The following is an 18,161-nucleotide window of genomic DNA, read 5'->3' as shown; positions in this document are numbered from 1 at the left end:
CAAGTATCCCTCTTGGGAAGGCAAGTGGGTGGAGACCCAGATGAGGCTTTTGCATTATTGCTGATTATTCAAGTAGGCATGTGCTTCAGGACAACGGGGAAGGCGAAGATTAATTGATGATATAAAACAAAGCAGAAGATCAATGCTAGTTTTTCTAAACCATTGATCAATAAATAGTTCTACAATTTCTGAGGTGTGAAATGTAAATGTTGTCTATTGATGTATTTTACATGGAATTTAGTAATGCTGCTGAGAGGGGACTGGGTCTTGGATACAAGATATTTAATGTATAAACACGTATCACTTTCTTTGATCACAGGTGTCCAGTCTGAATTCGTTGTAAAAACTGCTAATGCTAGCCCAGGCTCGCTTACTGTTGCAATTGATGGGCCGTCTAAGGTGAAGATGGATTGTCAAGACTGCCCTGAAGGATACAAGGTCTTGTACACACCAATGGCACCAGGGGACTACCAAATTGGAATTAAATATGGTGGGCCCTATCACATTGTGGGTAGTCCTTTCAAGGCAAAAGTAACAGGTAACTTGATCGGGACACAAGACTGTTTGCGTTACCACATTAGACGTGCAGCCAGTGATGGATGTCCGCTTGATTTTTATGCAAACCTACTATTGCCATTATTGGTGTGAACAGTTTTTGTCTCGGCAAATCTTAACACTTTGAAAGAAAGGACTTTGATTTCAAGTTATTTTTAAAAGTCCTTTTTGAGAGAAGTGTTTTGGAATTTATGACCACTCAAACTCTGGGTAATATAATTTATTATTCAGCTACATTAAGTGCCTGGAGGGACCTCTGCACTCTTTCAGCAAATGCTTGTAACTCTTCGTGCTGTGGCCATGACTGAAAGCAGTGTTCTACTGATTTTATTTGGGTCATATTTTACAGTACTAGTGACACCTAGACTTCCATTTAAATACTTGTGATATTAACAAGATGATGAGCTGCAGAACATTTTTCTCAATGTTGGATGGAACATGGATTTTATTGTTTAGATGGCTTTCTGAAAGCCATTTGATTAAGATGATTTGTTCTGTTTATGAACAATACTTTCAATGGTGGAATATTTGATTGCTTTTATTTTCATTTTGAGCCTGGTGTATCTTTCTTTCTTCTTTGGCTTGGCTTCGTGGATGAAGATCTATGGAGGGGTAATGTCCACGTGAGCTACAGACTTGTTTGTGGCTGACAAGTCCGATGCGGGACAGGCAGACACGATTGCAAGGGAAAATTGGTTGGTTGGGGTTGGGTGTTGGGTTTATCCTCCTTTGTCTTTTGTCAGTGAGGTGGGCTCTGCGGTCTTCTTCAAAGGAGGTTGCTGCCCGCCGAACTGTGAGGTGCCAAGATGCACGGTTTGAGGCGATATCAGCCCACTGGCGGTGGTCAATGTGGCAGACAACAAGAGATTTAGGCAGTCCTTGTACCTCTTCTTTGGTGCACCTCTGTCTCGGTGGCCAGTGGAGAGCTCGCCATATAACACGATCTTGGGAAGGCGTCGGCCTCTGCCATCTCGAATACTTCGATGTTGGAGATGAAGTCGCTCCTATGAATGTTGAGGATGGAGCGGAGACAACGCTGGTGGAAGCATTCTAGGAGCCGTAGGTGATGCCGGTAGAGGACCCATGATTCGGAGCCGAACAGGAGTGTGGGTATGACAACGGCTCTGTATACGCTAATCTTTGTGAGGTTTTTCAGTTGGTTGTTTTTCCAGACGCTTTTGTGTAGTCTTCCAAAGGCGTTATATGCCTTGGCGAGTCTGTTTTCTATCTCGTTGTCGATCCTTGCATCCGATGAAATGATGCAGCTGAGATAGGTAAATTGGTTGACCGTTTTGAGTTTTGTGTGCCCAATGGAGATGTGGGGGACCTGGTAGTCATGGAGGGGAGCTGGCTGATGGAGGACCTCAGTTTTCTTCAGGCTGACTTCCAGGCCAAACATTTTGGCAGTTTCCGCAAAACAGGACGTCAAGCGCTGAAGAGCTGGCTCTGAATGGGCAACTAAAGCGGCATCGTCTGCAAAGAGTAGTTCACGGACAAGTTGCTCTTGTGTCTTGGTGTGAGCTTGCAGGCGCCTCAGATTGAAGAGACTGCCATCCATGCGATACCGGATGTAAACAGCATCTTCATTGTTGAGGTCTTTCATGGTTCATGCTGAACCATGTTCTTCAGCATCATGCTGAAGAAGATTGAAAAGAGGGTTGGTGCGAGAACGCAGCCTTGCTTCACGCCATTGTTAATGGAGAAGGATTCAGAGAGCTCATTGCTGTATCTGACCCGACCTTGTTGGTTTTCGTGCAGTTGGATAACCATGTTGAGGAACTTTGGGGGGCATCCGAGGCGCTCTAGTATTTGCCAAAGCCCTTTCCTACACACGGTGTCGAAGGCTTTGGTGAGGTCAACAAAGGTGATGTAGAGTCCTTTGTTTTGTTCTCTGCACTTTTCTTGGAGCTGTTTGAGGGCAAAAACCATGTCAGTAGTTCCTCTGTTTGCGCGAAAGCCGCGCTGTGATTCTGGGAGAACATTTTCGGCGACACTAGGTATTATTCTATTTAGGAGAATCCTAGCAAAGATTTTGCTTGGAATGGAGAGCAGCGTGATTCCCCTGTAGTTTGAGCAGTCTGATTTCTCGCCTTTGTTTTTGTACAGGGTGATGATGATGGCATCACGAAGTTTCCTGAGGCAGCTTTCCTTGGTCCCAGCAGAGCTTGAAAAACTCATGCAGTTTGGCATGCAGAGTTTTGCCGCCAGCCTTCCAGACCTCTGGGGGGATTCCATCCATACCTACTGCTTTGCCACTTTTCAGTTGTTCAATTGCCTTATATGTCTCTTCCCGGGTGAGGTCCTCATCCAGCTCTAGCCTTAAGGGCTTTTGAGGGAGCTGGAGCAGGACGGATTCTTGGACTGAGCGGTTGGCACTGAAAAGAGATTGGAAGTGTTCTGACCATCGGTTGAGGATGGAGATTTTGTCGCTGAGGGGGACTTTGCCGTCTGAGCTGCGCAGCGGGCTTTGAACTTGGGGTGAGGGGCCGTACACAGCCTTTGGACCCTCGTAAAAACCCCTGAAGTCGCCAATGTCCGCACTGATCTGGGTTCGTTTGGCGAGACTAGTCCACCACTCATTTTGGATCTCCCAGAGTTTGCGCTGAAGATGGCTGCATGCGCGACGGAAGGCTTGTTTCTTCTCTGGCCAGGACGGCTTTGCAAGGTGAGCCTGGTGGGCAGCTCGCTTCTTTGCCAGCAGCTCCTGGATTTCCTGGTTGTTTTCGTTGAACCAGTCCTTGTTTTTCCTGGAGGAGAAGCCCAGTACCTCTTCAGTGGATTGCAGTATGGCAGTCTTCAGCTGATCCCAGAGGGTTTCAGGGGACGAGTCCGCGAGGCGGATTGCATCCTCGAGCTTTGCTTTGAGATTTGCCTGGAAGGTTCCTCTCACTTCGTCTGACGCAAGTTTCCAACATTCAACCTCTTTCTGGGGGCTTTACTGTTCCTGGACTTTGGCTTGAAGTGAAGGTTGAGCTTGCAGCGAACCAGCCGGTGGTCAGTGTGGCATTCCGCGCTGGGCATGACCCTGGTGTGGAGCACATCTCGTTTGTCTCTTTCTCGCACCAGGACGTAGTCCAGGAGGTTCCAGTGTTTGGATCGGGGATGCATCCAGGTAGTCTTCAGGCTGTCCCTCTGCTGAAAAAGGGCGTTTGTAATGACAAGCTGCTGTTCTGCGCAGAGCTCCAACAGGAGGCGCCCATTGTCGTTGCACTTGCCAACGCCATGCTTGCCCAGGATTCCTGGCCAGGTTTCTGAGTCTTTGCCGACGCGAGCGTTGAAGTCGCCAAGGATGACAACCTTGTCGCCTGTAGGGGTGCGTTGGATGAGGTTGCGCAGGTCAGTGTAGAACTTGTCCTTTTCTGCTGGTTCCACCTGGAGGGTTGGAGCATAGACACTGATGAGGGTGATGCAACGCTTGTTTTGAAGGGGGAGTTGCATGGACATGATCCGGTCCGAGTGGCCTGTCGGGAGGTTTTCGAGTTTGGAGGCAATGGAGTTCTTGACCATGAAGCCTACACCAGATAGGCGTTGTTCATCCATAGGCTTGCCAGACCAGTAGAGTGTGTAGCCCGTGCCGCGTTCTTGGAGGCTGCCTACATCTGCAAGGCGGACTTCACTGAGAGCGGCTATGTCGATGTCAAGTCTGAGGAGTTCATGTGCGATGAGGCCAGACCGACGTTCAGGTCAGTGGCTGTCAGCCTTGTCTAGCATGGTTCTGATGTTCAAGCATGCTAGCTTGAGTTTGTGAGCATCTTTTGAGGGAGAGGACATGGAGGGGGAGGACGTGGACATGTCCTCGGGCCTGCGCAAAGGAGCTTTTAGGTGGAGTGCAGTGTGCGCAGTACTGGCCCCACCCTTTACACCCATGCTTCTTGTGCCGTGGCCAAGCAAGCTGGGACGTGGCAGCGAAGTCCTTAGGTTGTAGGTTTTATATCGGAGTGGCCTTCTCCTATGCAGGTTTCTTACCTGGACTGGAGGGGCCTGCCTCCCCTCCTAGGTCGGACCATACCTGGTCTCAAATCACCTGTGGACATGGCCTAAGTAAGTTTAATTGGGTTCTCTAACAACCTCTGAGGTAGGTCAGGGACCCGGTTGGATTCTGACGGGGTTGACCGAGTCACACCCTTTCTTACTGCTGTGTAACTGGGGTGTAAAATGTAAAAAGCGAGGGGGAGGCGGCAGCCCCGGCCTCGGTAGAGTGAGGTAGGCGGAGGCCCCGGTCCAGGCAGAAAGAAGGAGGAGGCGGCCCCGGTCCGGGCATAAGCGAGGGGGAGGCGGTGGTCCCGGTCTCGGCAGAGTAAAGCAGGCGGAGGCCCCGGTCCAGGCAGAAAGGAGGCGGTGGCCCCGGCCCCAGTCCGAGCAGAAGGTAGGCGGCGGTGGCCCCGATCCGGGCAAAAGTGAGGGGTAGGCGGCGGCCCCGGCCTCGGTAGAGCGGTATATCGAAAACTTGGCTGTTTCAAATTCAAAATAGCCTGCTTCGAGGTGCATCTTTTGTGGGCCTAAAATATTAGTTGCAACTAGTCTAAAACTAGCTTGAGAATTTTTTAAGTTGCAAGTGATAACCAGGGAGAGGGCAGGACCACTCGAGGACAAAGAGGAGTCTAGGCCTGGAGATGGAATAAGTGGGTGGGGTACAGAGCTCGTATTCACCCAGGATAGTGAGATCCAGAGGGGCAATTCTGATATTCTAGGGCCGGTTGCTTTGAAGAACATTAAGTGTATCCTCTCAGAAGTGGATAAGTCTCCAGGGCCTGATGGAATCAATCCGACATTATTGAGAGGGGCAAGAGATTGCTGGCCGCTTGACAGAGATCATTGTATCCTGTAGCAACAGGCTAGGTCTTAAAAGATTAGAGAATAGCCAATGTTCCTGTTTTAAGGCCAGTAGAAACAAACCAGCAAGCTACAGGCTGTGTTAGTGTTTGGGAAGTTATTGGAGAAGATTTGTGGAGATGTGCTTCTGTTTTTCAAATAGGTCCCATCAGGGCGAATCAGCATGGTGTGTGGGGCATGTCGTATCTTTATAAACTTGGTTGATATTTGAGGCAGTGGATGTTATATCTGGGAACTTCAAAATTTTTTGACGAGGTCACTTGTGGTGGGCTGATTAAGGCACATGGGATCATGCCAGTATGGTCGATTGGATTCAAAATGGGCTTGGCCTTGGTGTAGTGGTAAGGGGTTATCATTCTGACTGGTTATTGTGACCAGTGGTGTTCTGCAAGGGTAAGTGCTGACACCTTTATCTTTGCATTTAAATGAAAATGTGGGTGGGCTGATTAGTAAGTTTTCCCAGACAACATAATATTATGTAGCTGTAAAGCGAGCAAGCTCGTCAAAGGATTCAGCAGGATGATGGCAGATGGAGCTTGATCTGAAATGTGAGGTATTGTACATTAAGATGTCAATTGCAAGGTAAAAATACAGTGAATGGCATGACCCTCAGGAGCAATAATGTACAGAAAGATTTTGGGGTGCATGTCCTTAGCTATCTAAAAGTGGTAACAAAAATAGATGAGGCGTATGTGTCTGTCTTCATCAGATGAGTGTTCAGTATGAAATTGTCTTGGGTAAACTTATACCTCTCATTTTGTTCGTTTTAGATTGGTCACAGTGTTTGAGCTACCGAAAGAAAATAGACACACACACACACCGAGAGCAGTTCAGTTTATACAAATGTTTATTACAAATTCAAAAGCTGATTTCACACTACAATATGCAAGCCCTTCCCAACTATACTTATCAACGCATGGACTGGTCCCAACTGCCGAAGCGAGCCAACGACTGCACACTTGTAGTAAGTTGTCAGGGCGCCGGTAGCAGCTTCTCCACCTCCCCTGACCGGGACGTTGGCTGGACTCAAGAAGTTCCTCTTGCTGAGAGATGTTGCCACCTCTCGGAGAGTCTCAAACTTCAGCAGCAGGACCATGACTTATATTACCCAAAAACTGCTTACCCAAGCACCTATTCCCAGCACAGCAAGAAAGATAAGCAAGCAAGCTAGCATGCTAGGCTTCTAACGAATAACATAATTTTCAGCTTATCACTTTGAATACAATGGTGTATTTTGCATCAAGGCTAGGCCTCTGACAGTCTGTGACCAAAACAAGCAGGAAGATTAAATGTTCTTGGTACACAGATGTCCTTTCGTCAGATAACAGCATCTCTGACCCCTTGGTGGAATTTAGCTTATGTCTGCTGATTCTAAAACACAAGCAGGTTCTCAGCCTTGCAGAACCCAGAGCTGCAAGTTTAAAAAAACAGGTTAGAATCTTCCATTACAGAAGGTCACATTGCAGCTTCTTTTTTTTCCACTTGCAATACTGAAGTTCTAGTCACTGCACTATAGAAAGGATGTGGTGGCTTTAGAGAAGGTGCAGAAGAGGTTCATCAAGATGTCACTGGATTAGCAATATGGGGAAGTGAGACAAACTTGGAGACTGAGTTGGCCTCAAGTATATTAAATGGAGAGGCACAAGTACTAAAAGTCAAATACTAGAGAGCATAGCTTTAAGGTAAGAAAGAGAATTTAAATGAGATTGACTGGGGTCGTTTATTTTACACAGTGGTAGGAGCCTGCAATGAGCTGCCTGGGGAGATGGTGGAAGGAGATGAGGCATTTAGGTAGGCACACGAGCAAACAGAATGGAGGGATATGGACAGTACACAGGCAGGTCTGCAGTTTAAATAGGAAGAATGGTCTGCACAGACATGGTGGTTGAAAAGGACCGTTCCTGTGATGCTCTTGGGTTCTGAAATGATGGTTTCTGGAGGAATTGAGGGTGAAAAGGTTTGTTGTGTAACTAGAGAAAAATTAAGGTTTGCTGGTGGGCTGCATATTGAATCTATTGGGACCGTTGTTTTATCTTAAAATTTGTTTCATGACTGATGTTGGATTTTTTTTAAATCTGGTTTCTTTCTCCCCTCCCCTGTAGTTTCAATTTGCTGCTTCCCACTCCACTCTCGGCACTTTCTATACCCAAACTGATGATTGGATTTTGATGTCGTTTTTAAATTTCAACATTAATTTGGTGAAAAGATCTGGGCCAAAAGTACCAGTTCGTTGATGCTTTATTTTTCAAGTCAAGTTTATTGTCATCTGATTGTACAAGTTAAACCTGACGACACTGCTTTCTCCGGTCCTCGGTTCAAAGCATGCAGTTGCACATAAAGATAAATAATGTATATGTAGGTTAAATATTAGATCTATAAAAAAAATATTGTTTTGTACAAATAAGAGTTTTGGATGGTTAGTGTGAGCAGTTCCTTTGGTCCTCAGCCTGGTGGTGCTGGCTCTTATACTCCTATATCTCTTCTCCGACAGGAGCAATTGAAAGATGCTATGTGTGTGGGGTGGTGGGGAAGGGGTCCTCAATTACTTTGTGCGCCCTCTGCAGCAATGATCCCGGTAGATCACATCAATGGGGGTGGGGGGAAGGTTGACTCCAGTCATCCTCTCTGCCATTCTTATGATCCTGTGGATTGACCTCTGATCCTTTTCACAGCAGTAATTACCACCGAAGTCCTGTCAGAAGAAATCTAATCGGGGGTGGGGGGGGGGCACAACTTGTTCATGCGACAGCTTTGTATGGTGTCCAGGGTGAGGGGGGGTCAAAAAACTTCTTTAGGGGGCATGTCCCGCAAATGCCCTCTCCTCCCCCATGATGCTTACCCCGCATTATGCAGCCGGCCAGGACACTCTTGATAGAACTCCTATAGAAGGTTGATGTAATGGTGGCCGGTAGCCTTGACCTCTTCAGTCATCTCAGGAAGTGAGCCACTGTTGTGCCTTCCTAACAAGTGAGGAGATATTGAATGTCCACTATAGGTCACTAGCTAAGTGAACTACAAGGAACTTGGCGCTCGCTACTCTCTACTATGTGTTGTGGAGGGTGATCATTCCTGGTCCTCCTGGAGTCCATGATCATCTGTCCACATTGAGACTCAGTTTGTTACTCTCTCACCGTTTCATGAGATTTTCCACCACTTCTGAGTTTGACCCATTGTTGTTGCCGATGAGGCCGACTAGTGTTGTCATCTGCAAACATGATGAATCCTTTGGAGCTGGATCTGGCAAAGCAGTGGTAGGTTAGTAGCGTGAACAAGGGCAGGCTGAGCTCACAGGCCTGAGGTGTTCCAGTGTTCAGCGTGACGGTGTTCAATATTGCTACTGACACCAGGCAGACTGTGGCCTTTCTTTTAGGAAGTCCAGAATCCAGTTACAGAGAGGGATGTTGAGTCTCAGTGAGGACCGCTTCTCAACTAGCCTTTGGGAATGATCGTATTTAAACACTGAGCTGAAATTGATGAACAGCAGCCTGGCATTGTTCTCCAGGTGGGCCAGGATGGAGTGAAGCAATAAGGCTATAGCATCGTCTGTGTAACTGTTTCATCTAGACAAATTGAAATGGGTCCAGCATCCCTGGAAGATGTGCTTTGATCCATTCCTTCACCAGGCACTCGAAGCATTTCATAATGGTGGAGGTCAGTGCCACAGGGCAGTAGTCACTGAGGCCTGTTATTGTTGCCCTTGGTTACTGGGATGATGGTGGATGCCTTGAACTGCGGGAACGATTGGCTGATGCGGTGAGGTGTTGAAGATGTCCGCGAAGACCTTCATCAATTGGTCTGCGCAGTCCTTCAGCACTTGACCAGGCATGTTGTCTGGTCCTGCTGCCTTGTGTCACAAAGCTGTCTGGATCTTCTGTTTGTACCCTTGCTCTGTCTTCTGGATTGCATGGGAGAATTTGGCCCTGGCTGATCTTAATGCCATCCTACACCTTGTCCTGAAGGTAGCAATACAAGCTCTGTGAAGGTCCCTTCTGTGTCTTCGTGTGATACCTTTGGGATTGTTCAGTCCTAAAATCCCAGAGATTATGGGAATGATCTCTGGTGTTCAAGGCAATATTTGTATCTCCAAATTCAGACATGATCATATTTCTTGTTGAAGCCTGTGTCTAAAGTGATGGTTCTTGCGAAGCTTCAGTGAGTGGACTTGCAAATCCATTTTATTGGCTTTGGAATAAAGTGCTTTGAAATTGAAATATCAACCCAGTTCTCTGAAAATGCATATTTTGTAAAATAGATTAATGAAGCACTTGGATCACCAATCTCAAGTGTTACTTACCAAATATAGATGATGCAAGTGAAATGCACTTGGCAAACTCAACTTGTCACAGCTTGACTTAGAAAATGCCACCTTGAATTAGTTCTCTCGCCCTCCCTTCTTTGCAACTGCCTGAGGCCAAGATGAATTTCTGTTGCCATTGTTTCCCTAGAGCTGTAACACTACTTGACTGTAAACATGCTGTTGAACTCTCATTCCTCATACATGACTATGCCTGACCATTACCACCCCGACCCCCCCCCCCAACTTTATTCCCCAAATCGTAATTTGTTCCAAGTCCATCCAGTTTGCCTTTGCTGACCGACGATTAAGCCGTCCTTGGTTTCCAGTGTCAATCCCCAAATATGTGTACATTAATTCCGATCCTTTTTGAGTTATTCTGGGTTCAGTGGTTCTTCATTGGCACCTGTATATTCAGCTACATTGGTGTTGAAACAATGGAGTAATGAAGTTAATTTGAGTGTGTATTTCCATTTCTAATTGAGATCAAACTGAAGACGTTTGATGGCTAAATGTCCTATTTTTAAACTTTCTTGTCTAGGTCCTCGGCTAGTTAGTGGTGGCAGTCCACACGAAAGCTCTCAGATTATGGTGGAATCTGTGACTAAGTCGACAACTGTCAGCTCCTACAGCGCCCTTCCCAAATTTTCATCTGATAGCAGCAAGGTGGTATCGAGTGGTTCAGGTCTCACTTCTGCTAACGTCGGCCGGAAGAACTGCTTCTCTGTGGATTGTAGCAGAGCAGGTAACAATAGCAATGTAACGTGACTGCATCAGTCAGTACCAGCCCCTTATGGCACTTGGCTGTTGGGATTTCACAACCGCTAATAATTTTCTGGGATTGTTCTGTATCAGTTAACTCTTGCCCTAGAAACCTTCATGCATTTGGTGCATTTATAGTCTGAAAATTTTGGATTATTTGAATGAGTCTTTGCAGCATTTGAACTTTACCCTAATGTTCGGTCAACAAAATTAAATAACCAGCAGAATAACTACTTCCTTGTGCTTAAATATGGCTTATCTTTTTCTGTTTGGAGAACGTCAAGTATGCAACATTGAAAAGATAATTTTGACTTTGCTTTTAATTGCAGCCCATTAGCCTCTCACCCAATTAAAATAGAATTGATAGAGATGGTCGTTGGATGGTGCATGTGGTGTGGAGGGGCTGCTTTGGTGCCTGTGACTTTGAACAGATCCCAGTTTAGACAGGAAATTCTAGAGCTTGGGGTCTCTAAGCTGAAGGTAATAGTGCCAAGACTAGGCAATTGTGTTGTTTTAAGGGGGCCAAAAGTGCAGAGATTTGGCTGTTGTACTATTGGTCAGGATCATTGTGGAGATGCGGCTGTAAAAGGATTGGGGGAAAAAACCAGGGTGGAAAATCTAAATTTGGCAAACAGCAAATGTAGATCCACACATGCAGATAATATGCAAATTGGACTTGGAGCATTCAATATGGAACAAGCAAATTTTTATTTTGATTGACCATTAAAAAAGATTGAGAGATTGTAAAACTTGAAGGAAAAGACCACATGGATGAGGATGGGTAACAAATGAACTGAAGGACGGTAGAAATAACATTTAACCTCCAGCCTTTGTAATCTGCTGAGCTATCTATTAGCACTATTAGACAGAGCGACCAAATGTGTTTTTTTTTAAGGTGGATGTCTGAGCATCCAGCATTTTCTGATTTTAATAATCTCTCAAGCTTCATTGACTCCTTCCTGGTATTTGGTTGAAAGTGTTTGCAAGTGATGTACCTTCCTGAACTTGAGACCTGCTGATGAGCAGAACATCCAAGTACAACTCAACAGCATGGCCAGTTTATGAACAGTTCAAATGAAGTACCGTCCATTCTTCATAAAATCCTGCATTTCACCATTAAAACCAAGTGAAGAAAGCAGGTCTCAATTTCAAGAAGCTACATCACTTGCAAACACTTTCAACCAAATGCCAGGCCACGAGTTTGAAGGAGTCAATGAAGGTTGAGAGATGATTCAAATCAGAAAATGCTCCATGCTCAGACATCCGCCTTAAAAAGCACATTTGGTCGCACTGTTTGTCCCAATAGTTGATGTTAGAGAAGAATGGGTACTTGTAGATTTCTCAGCAGATTACAAAGGCTGGAGGTTCAATTTTATTTCTGCAGCATTTCTACCATCTGTGCTGGGAAGCGGTCCAAGAGGGGGACCAGTGGACTGGTGCAGGGTACTAGAAGCTGGGAGTACACCCCTGTTTAGAAGCAGGGCAGTGACCTTGACAGCAGACAGTGTGGGAGTCGGTGGCTGTGGGCTGCTGACCACCTCTGATTGAAGGACTCCCACCGGCTGCTACAGACTGGCACGTGGGAATCGGGATTCAAAAGGGTGCTGAGGGCAAGGAGAGCTCCCGAAGGGCTTCCGGCGTTGAAGGCTTCCTGATCGCGTCAGTGATTTTGATCTGAAGCTCATGTGGCTAAATGGATCGAATAGGGGGTCTCTGCGGCTGCAGGAGCGCTGGAGGCGAATCCACGGACACTCGGTGTCTCTCAAGTGACTTTCTCTTACTGTAAGGGGTGCTGGGCAATGCTCATGGCGGTGCTTTGTTTGCCTTACAGCAGGCAAAAAGAAATTTTGTGTAATATTACATTAAGGAATGGAGAATAAATGTGTTTGAAGGTCTGTGCACTTGATAGGCTAGAAGGTCCCATTTTGTGCTGTCTGATAGCAAAAAAAAAGTATACACAATTCCAATAATAGATGACTATTCACAATGTAGTGTTTAGATTGGCTTAACATTTTGGATTATTTGAAGAGACCTTTGCAGTATTTTGAATGTTACTCATGCTTGGTCAACATAATTAATAAACCTGCATAATAAAAGCACTAAAAACACAGTAAATGCTGGAGGAACTCAGCCAGTCTTGCAGCTTCCATAGGTAAAGATACATTACCGATGTTTCAGGCCTTAAACCTTCCTCAGGTGTAAGCAAAAATCAGGCAGGCATTTTAATTGAAGACCAGAGAGGGGGGGGGGAGAATTCAGTATGAAAAGAAAAAGGGGAGAATTGATCCTGTCTCTGAAAGGAGACCGAGGGAAGGAGATAGAAGAGGAGGAGGAGGAGGTTCTTCATGGAAACTCAAGGTCTTATTGATTTGAATAGTGCTACTGACTTTGAGTTAAAAACAAGTTTAACAAAGTTTTAATGTTTCCTTTGCTGTACATTTGGTTTTTGTACTAATTAACGGGATTTTTAAAAATTTATTTTGAAATTATTGTTGGCCCTGCTGCACAATTTAGATTAATTTGACCTATTTTCAGCTGAACCATGAATATCTGCAGACTGTGGTTGTAGTAAAATTAAAAGCACCAAGTGCTGGAGGGACTCGGCCGGTCTCGCAGCATCCACTGGAGGTTGAAATATTACTGACTTTTCGGGCCTGAGTCCTTATTCAAGGTATAAGCAAAAAGCAGACTGGGAGAGAAAGGGGGAAGAATGGGATGGGAGGGGTCCAGACCAACAGACAAAGGTTGATCTGATGAGAGGAAAGGTTAGAATTGATTTTTGGCTCTGTGGAAAGAGACAGTGGGGGGAGAAAGGAAGAGATGGACAAAAGTAAAGAAAAGGAGATGGGAGTCGAAATGGAGATGGGTGGGAGTTTTAACAGAAACTGGAGAAGTCTGTGTTAATGCCATCCTGTTGGAGGGTGTCCAGATGGAAGATGAGGTGTTGTTCCTCCAATTTTGCAGGTGGTCTCAGTCTTGATAGTGCGTGGGACCATGGACAGACATGTCAGTAAGGGAAAGGGAATTGAAATGGGTGGCCACTGGGAGATCTACGCTATTGTGGTGAACAGATCCGAGGTGCTCAACAAAGTGATCTCCCAGTCTGCGCCCAGTATCTCAGATGTCAGGGAGATCACAAGGGGAGCCCCAGATGCAGTAGATGACACCTGCAGACTCTCAAGTTAAATGTTGCTTCACTTGGACTGTTTTTGGGCCCCGACTGGTGGAGAAGGAGGATGTGTGGGCACAAGAAGATCTGCGGTCACATGGGTAGGTGCTAGAATGATGGTTGGTGGGGAGGGAGGATTGATTGAGGGAGTTTCAGAGGGGAATGGACCCTAAGGAGGGTGAGAGGAAGGGTCAATGTGTCTGGTGGTGGAATCACATAGTAGTTGGTGGATGGGACTATATTAGACACTGAAGCTGGTGGGGGTGGTAGGTGAAGGCTAGAGGAATTTTGTTGCATTGGAGGTGGTTTGGGCACCCTCCAACTGGATGGCATTAGCATCAACTTCTCTGCTTTCCATTAAACACCCCCATTAAACGCCATTACTGTGTCATCAACCCCGTCCTCCTTTCCTCTCGTTCTCGTGCTTGCCCTTTCCCTTCTGTTTCCTTTCAGAGCTTAAATTAATACTCACCTTTCCTCTTGTATCCAATTTAACAACTTTTGTTTGTTGGACTGGACTCCACAACCTCTCATTCTTTCCCCCTTTCTCTCCCAGTCTTTATTAACTGCCTGCTGCTTTGCTTATACCATGAAAGGCTCAGGCCCGAAATCTTTACCTCCTATGGACACTGCAGGACTGGCTAAGTTTACTGTGTATTTCTACCACAATCACAGGCATCTGAAGACTTCCATGTTTCATTCGAATAAAAGCACTACCTCCTTGGATCATCTCTTTTGCTTTGAGTATCTGGCATTGAACTGGTCACATTTACAAAATGTTATGCATGAAGCCAACTTTATGAGATGGACTGATGCTGAGTATTTCTGCCAACATTTGAATGTGTGTGTTCACATTCTACTGAATATTTGTGTTGGAAACTAGTATTTGGAGAAATAACTGGTATTTTCCTTTTGTAGGCTCAAATATACTACTGGTCGGTGTCCATGGACCCACTATTCCATGTGAGGAGGTGTCTGTGAAACACATTGGAAATGAGCAATATAATGTAGCCTACGTAGTGAAGGAGAAGGGGAACTATACACTGGTTGTGAAATGGGGCGACGAGCATATCCCAGGAAGCCCATTCCACGTTGCAGTTCCTTAAACTAGTGCGTCAACTTGATTACTTCAAATGGAGCGCTTCCATTAAATATCATTGGATTTTTAGAGGACCTTCCAATTGTTTGACAGCTTAAGGTGCAAATTGGACTCCTCTTCAACTGCTGTTGAACCAGCATGATCAATGAATGAATTAGATGATGGCTAGATTGTCATGGGTATATGTAGAAACTGAAGATTGTATGGATTATATATAAATATGAACTTAACAGAGTCGATTGTAAAACTGGATTATTGTAACAGAACCTTTTGTGTCTTGACTGAAGTCATAGTTGCTTGGGCTTCAGGTGAATTTAAACACTATCATGTAGAATGAGGCAATCCCATTCTTGATGGCTTATTTCTTTTAGAGGGTAGATTCTCATAACGGAACTGGAAACCAGATATGCTGCTGGTGTTAATGGTTTAGTGGGTGGTTCTAAAGGAGAAACTTTTGCTGATCATGGGGGAGGGAGGGAGGCATTCTCTTTGTAGTTGTGAATGTGCAAACTGCTTGCAAGATTTTACAATGCATTTGTCTAACCAATAAAGATGTGAGCTCTGGCCACTTAAATTTTTGCAGAAATGTTCGTATACAAGTACAGAGCTTAAATTATTTGCTGCTGCGTTAATTTCAATCCCATGTTTAGTCCGCTGCATGCATTATGCATGTTGTAATTTGAATGGAGGACAGTATTGAATAAGATTGCAGAGAAGGTAGTAATGCACTTAATGCATCTGGTCCAACCTCCACTGAAGCAGGGCTGCTTTTTAAAATGGGAAACCCCAGAATGACCAGTAAACCCGACCAACTACACTCTGGCACAGATTTTTCTGTTTCTCTTTAAAGTGTAAATCTGGAGTGATGTTAACTTCACACTCCAAGGTTCAAGATTGTCCCTCCTGAATCGATTTCATATTTGGGTAAGCAGGAAAATTTATTGTCCAATAAAACATTTTTGTATTATCTGAAATTACAGGCTACTAAGTTGCACAATTGTCTTTTAAAACTGTACTTTAGAATCTATTTATACTCTGGAAATCAATATTTTTCTGCTGGAGCGGTCTTTATAATTGAATATTGTATCTATTAATGACTCGGGATGGCTGTCGCTCTTGCAGTGTTTTGTGCCTGACTGTGAAAAGCTTAATGTAACCAGCAACTGACAAATTTCAATAAAAGCATAATTTTTCAACTCTTGTGAAATCTGTAGTGACTGGTAGGAAATTGATTCAGTCGGTTAATAAACCTCAGAGCTTTGGAACAAATATGCAAACAATACCACAAGTCTGTTCTAGATTCACCTTTTGTACCTTGAGTCACTTAGCAACTAAAACAAAAAAAAATTCTGTGGGTGTGTGGTGCGCTGAGGTCGCAGCGAGCAAGCACAAAACTCAAAAAACCGTACAACAGGCTCTATTCCAGTAAAAGTCAGTTCCTGCCTTGATGGCTCCCCGTGTGACCGGCTCAGGTTTATATTCAGGTCGGCTGATTTGACAGCCAGCCAGGTGGAGTCAGTCCGTTAGGTGGTCTTCCTGCAGGTACAGAGATCGCCTGCTGCAGTAGGCTGGTGGTCGTATCACCACATTCACCCCCCATAAAATTGTCCTGGTGGTTGTGGTATTTATAGATTCAGGTGGTCCAGCGGCCATTGGAGTCTCTGGGACCGGCACAGGGTTGGCTCCTGGTTCAGTGAGGGTGTGGTTTCTGCCTGAGGGTTGGCTGGGTCCAGCGTAGCCATGGCAGGTGTCGGTGTGGGCAGTGTGGTGTCTTTGTCTGTCCACCAGACGTGGCTGGGTGGGTGTGGTCTTCCAGGAGTGGGGTTCTCTGGAGGGAGTAGGTTGGCTCCCAGATCCTGGGTGGGTCAAGGATACCCATGTTGGGGAGGTTGGGTCATCAGGTAGTCGTGATGCTGGGGAGGTGGAGCCCCTGCTGGTGCCAGATCCCTGGTTGAGATGGTGTCCTCACAGTCATTGGGGTTCCTGATGTAGGCATCGTTCTGGTTGGCGTGGAGGAGGAGCTCCTGCTCGACCAGCAGGTCGAACTTGTGGGCCTGCGTGTGTTTGAGGAGGAGCACTGGTCCTGGAGATGTGATCCAAGCTGGGAGGGACATTCCAGTCACTGATTTCCTGGGGAATGAGAAAAGGTGCTCATGAGGGGTCTGATTGGTAGCCCTGTACAAGAGAGACCTAATGGCATGGAGTGCCTCGGGAAGGGTCTCTTGCCAGTTGTCAATGGACCAGCCTTTGGACCTCAGGGCCAGGATATCTGCCTTCAAGATCACCCCATTTTCACGCTCCACCTGCCCATTGCCCCTCTGGTTGTAACTAGTCGTGCAATTGGTCACAATGCCTTGTGCTGGTGCAGCTTCTCACTCATGAAGCCATACCCCCCAATCACTGTGGATGAATGGCAGATATCCGTGAAGATCTGCGTCAGTGCCCTGATAATAGTGGCTGTGGAGGTGTCAGAGCAGGGGATGGCGAAGGGAAAATGAGAGTATTCATCTATGACCGGAAGGATGTAGACATTCTTGTTCGTGGAAAGCAAGGGGCCCTTGAATTTGATTCTAAGCCGTTCAAAGGGCCGAGTCTCCATGACAACGTGGGCCTGTGGCGGGCGGAAGAAACGCAGTTTGCACTCCGCACAGATCCTGTGTGACTCAGTCATGGTCCTGACTTCTTGGACGGTGAAGGGGAGTTTCTGGGACTTGACGAAGTGGTACAGGTGCATGACTGCCGGTTGACAAAGGGGATCTTGTAGCGCCTGCAGTTGGTTGGACTGCATTGTGGTTTAGGTCCAGGACATGGCATCGGGGGAGTTGTTGAACTTCCCTGGTCTGTACTGGATGTCGTAGCTGAACATGGCCAGCTTGACTTGCTAGCGCAAAATTTTCTCATTCTTGATCTTGCGGATGGTGCTGAACATAAATGCCACTGCATGTTGGTCAGTGAGGAGGGTGAACAGCCTGCCTGCCAAGTAGTGGTGCCAGTGGCGGACTGCTTCCAAGATCACCTGAGCCTTCTCAATGGTGGAGTGCCCGAGCTCGAAACCGTGAAGGGACCTGGTGAAGGCCACGGGTCGCCCCCTTGGTAGAGGGTGGCTGGGAGGGCAACATCCGAGTCATCGCTCTCCACCTGGAATGTGGTGACCTCATCCTGTCAATATGCAGTTGGGGCCCGGCTTGCCCAAGATAGCGGTGCCTGGCCTGACTGGCAGTAAAGCTGGAGGTGATGTCATCCAAGCGAATGGGAGTGACGTCTTCGGTGCAGACCGGAGTCGTCTGGAGGAAGATGGCGGTGTCCAGGATGAGCACACTGCAGTGGTGTGGGTCAGTGGCTGGGCCAGAATTGACGTCAGGAGTGCGGGCGGAAGTGGCGGGGTGAGTAATGGCCAGTCCTTGCACGTTGCGATGTTTGGGAGGGCACCCAGCTAGTCGCGGAGGGCC

At 46.4% G+C, this 18,161-nt stretch overlaps 1 protein-coding gene across 2 annotated transcripts in view; it reads left to right on the top strand.

Moving 5' to 3' along the window:
• Positions 1 to 15,908, top strand: part of LOC138764140 (filamin-B-like) — a 141,863-nt gene extending 125,955 nt beyond the window's left edge. For both annotated transcript variants that reach the window (XM_069939601.1, XM_069939602.1), the window contains 3 exons: positions 320 to 538; positions 10,224 to 10,427; positions 14,532 to 15,908. In XM_069939601.1, coding sequence (XP_069795702.1) covers positions 320 to 538; positions 10,224 to 10,427; positions 14,532 to 14,719 — 611 coding nt within the window. In that variant the 3' untranslated portion in view covers positions 14,720 to 15,908. The remainder of the gene's footprint in view (positions 1 to 319; positions 539 to 10,223; positions 10,428 to 14,531) is intronic.
• Positions 15,909 to 18,161: the final 2,253 nt, after the last annotated feature.

The sequence above is a fragment of the Narcine bancroftii genome, chromosome 5 (genome assembly GCF_036971445.1).
Source record: "Narcine bancroftii isolate sNarBan1 chromosome 5, sNarBan1.hap1, whole genome shotgun sequence".
NCBI classification, from domain to species: domain Eukaryota; kingdom Metazoa; phylum Chordata; class Chondrichthyes; order Torpediniformes; family Narcinidae; genus Narcine; species Narcine bancroftii.
This window is presented reverse-complemented; position numbering and strand designations above follow the sequence as displayed.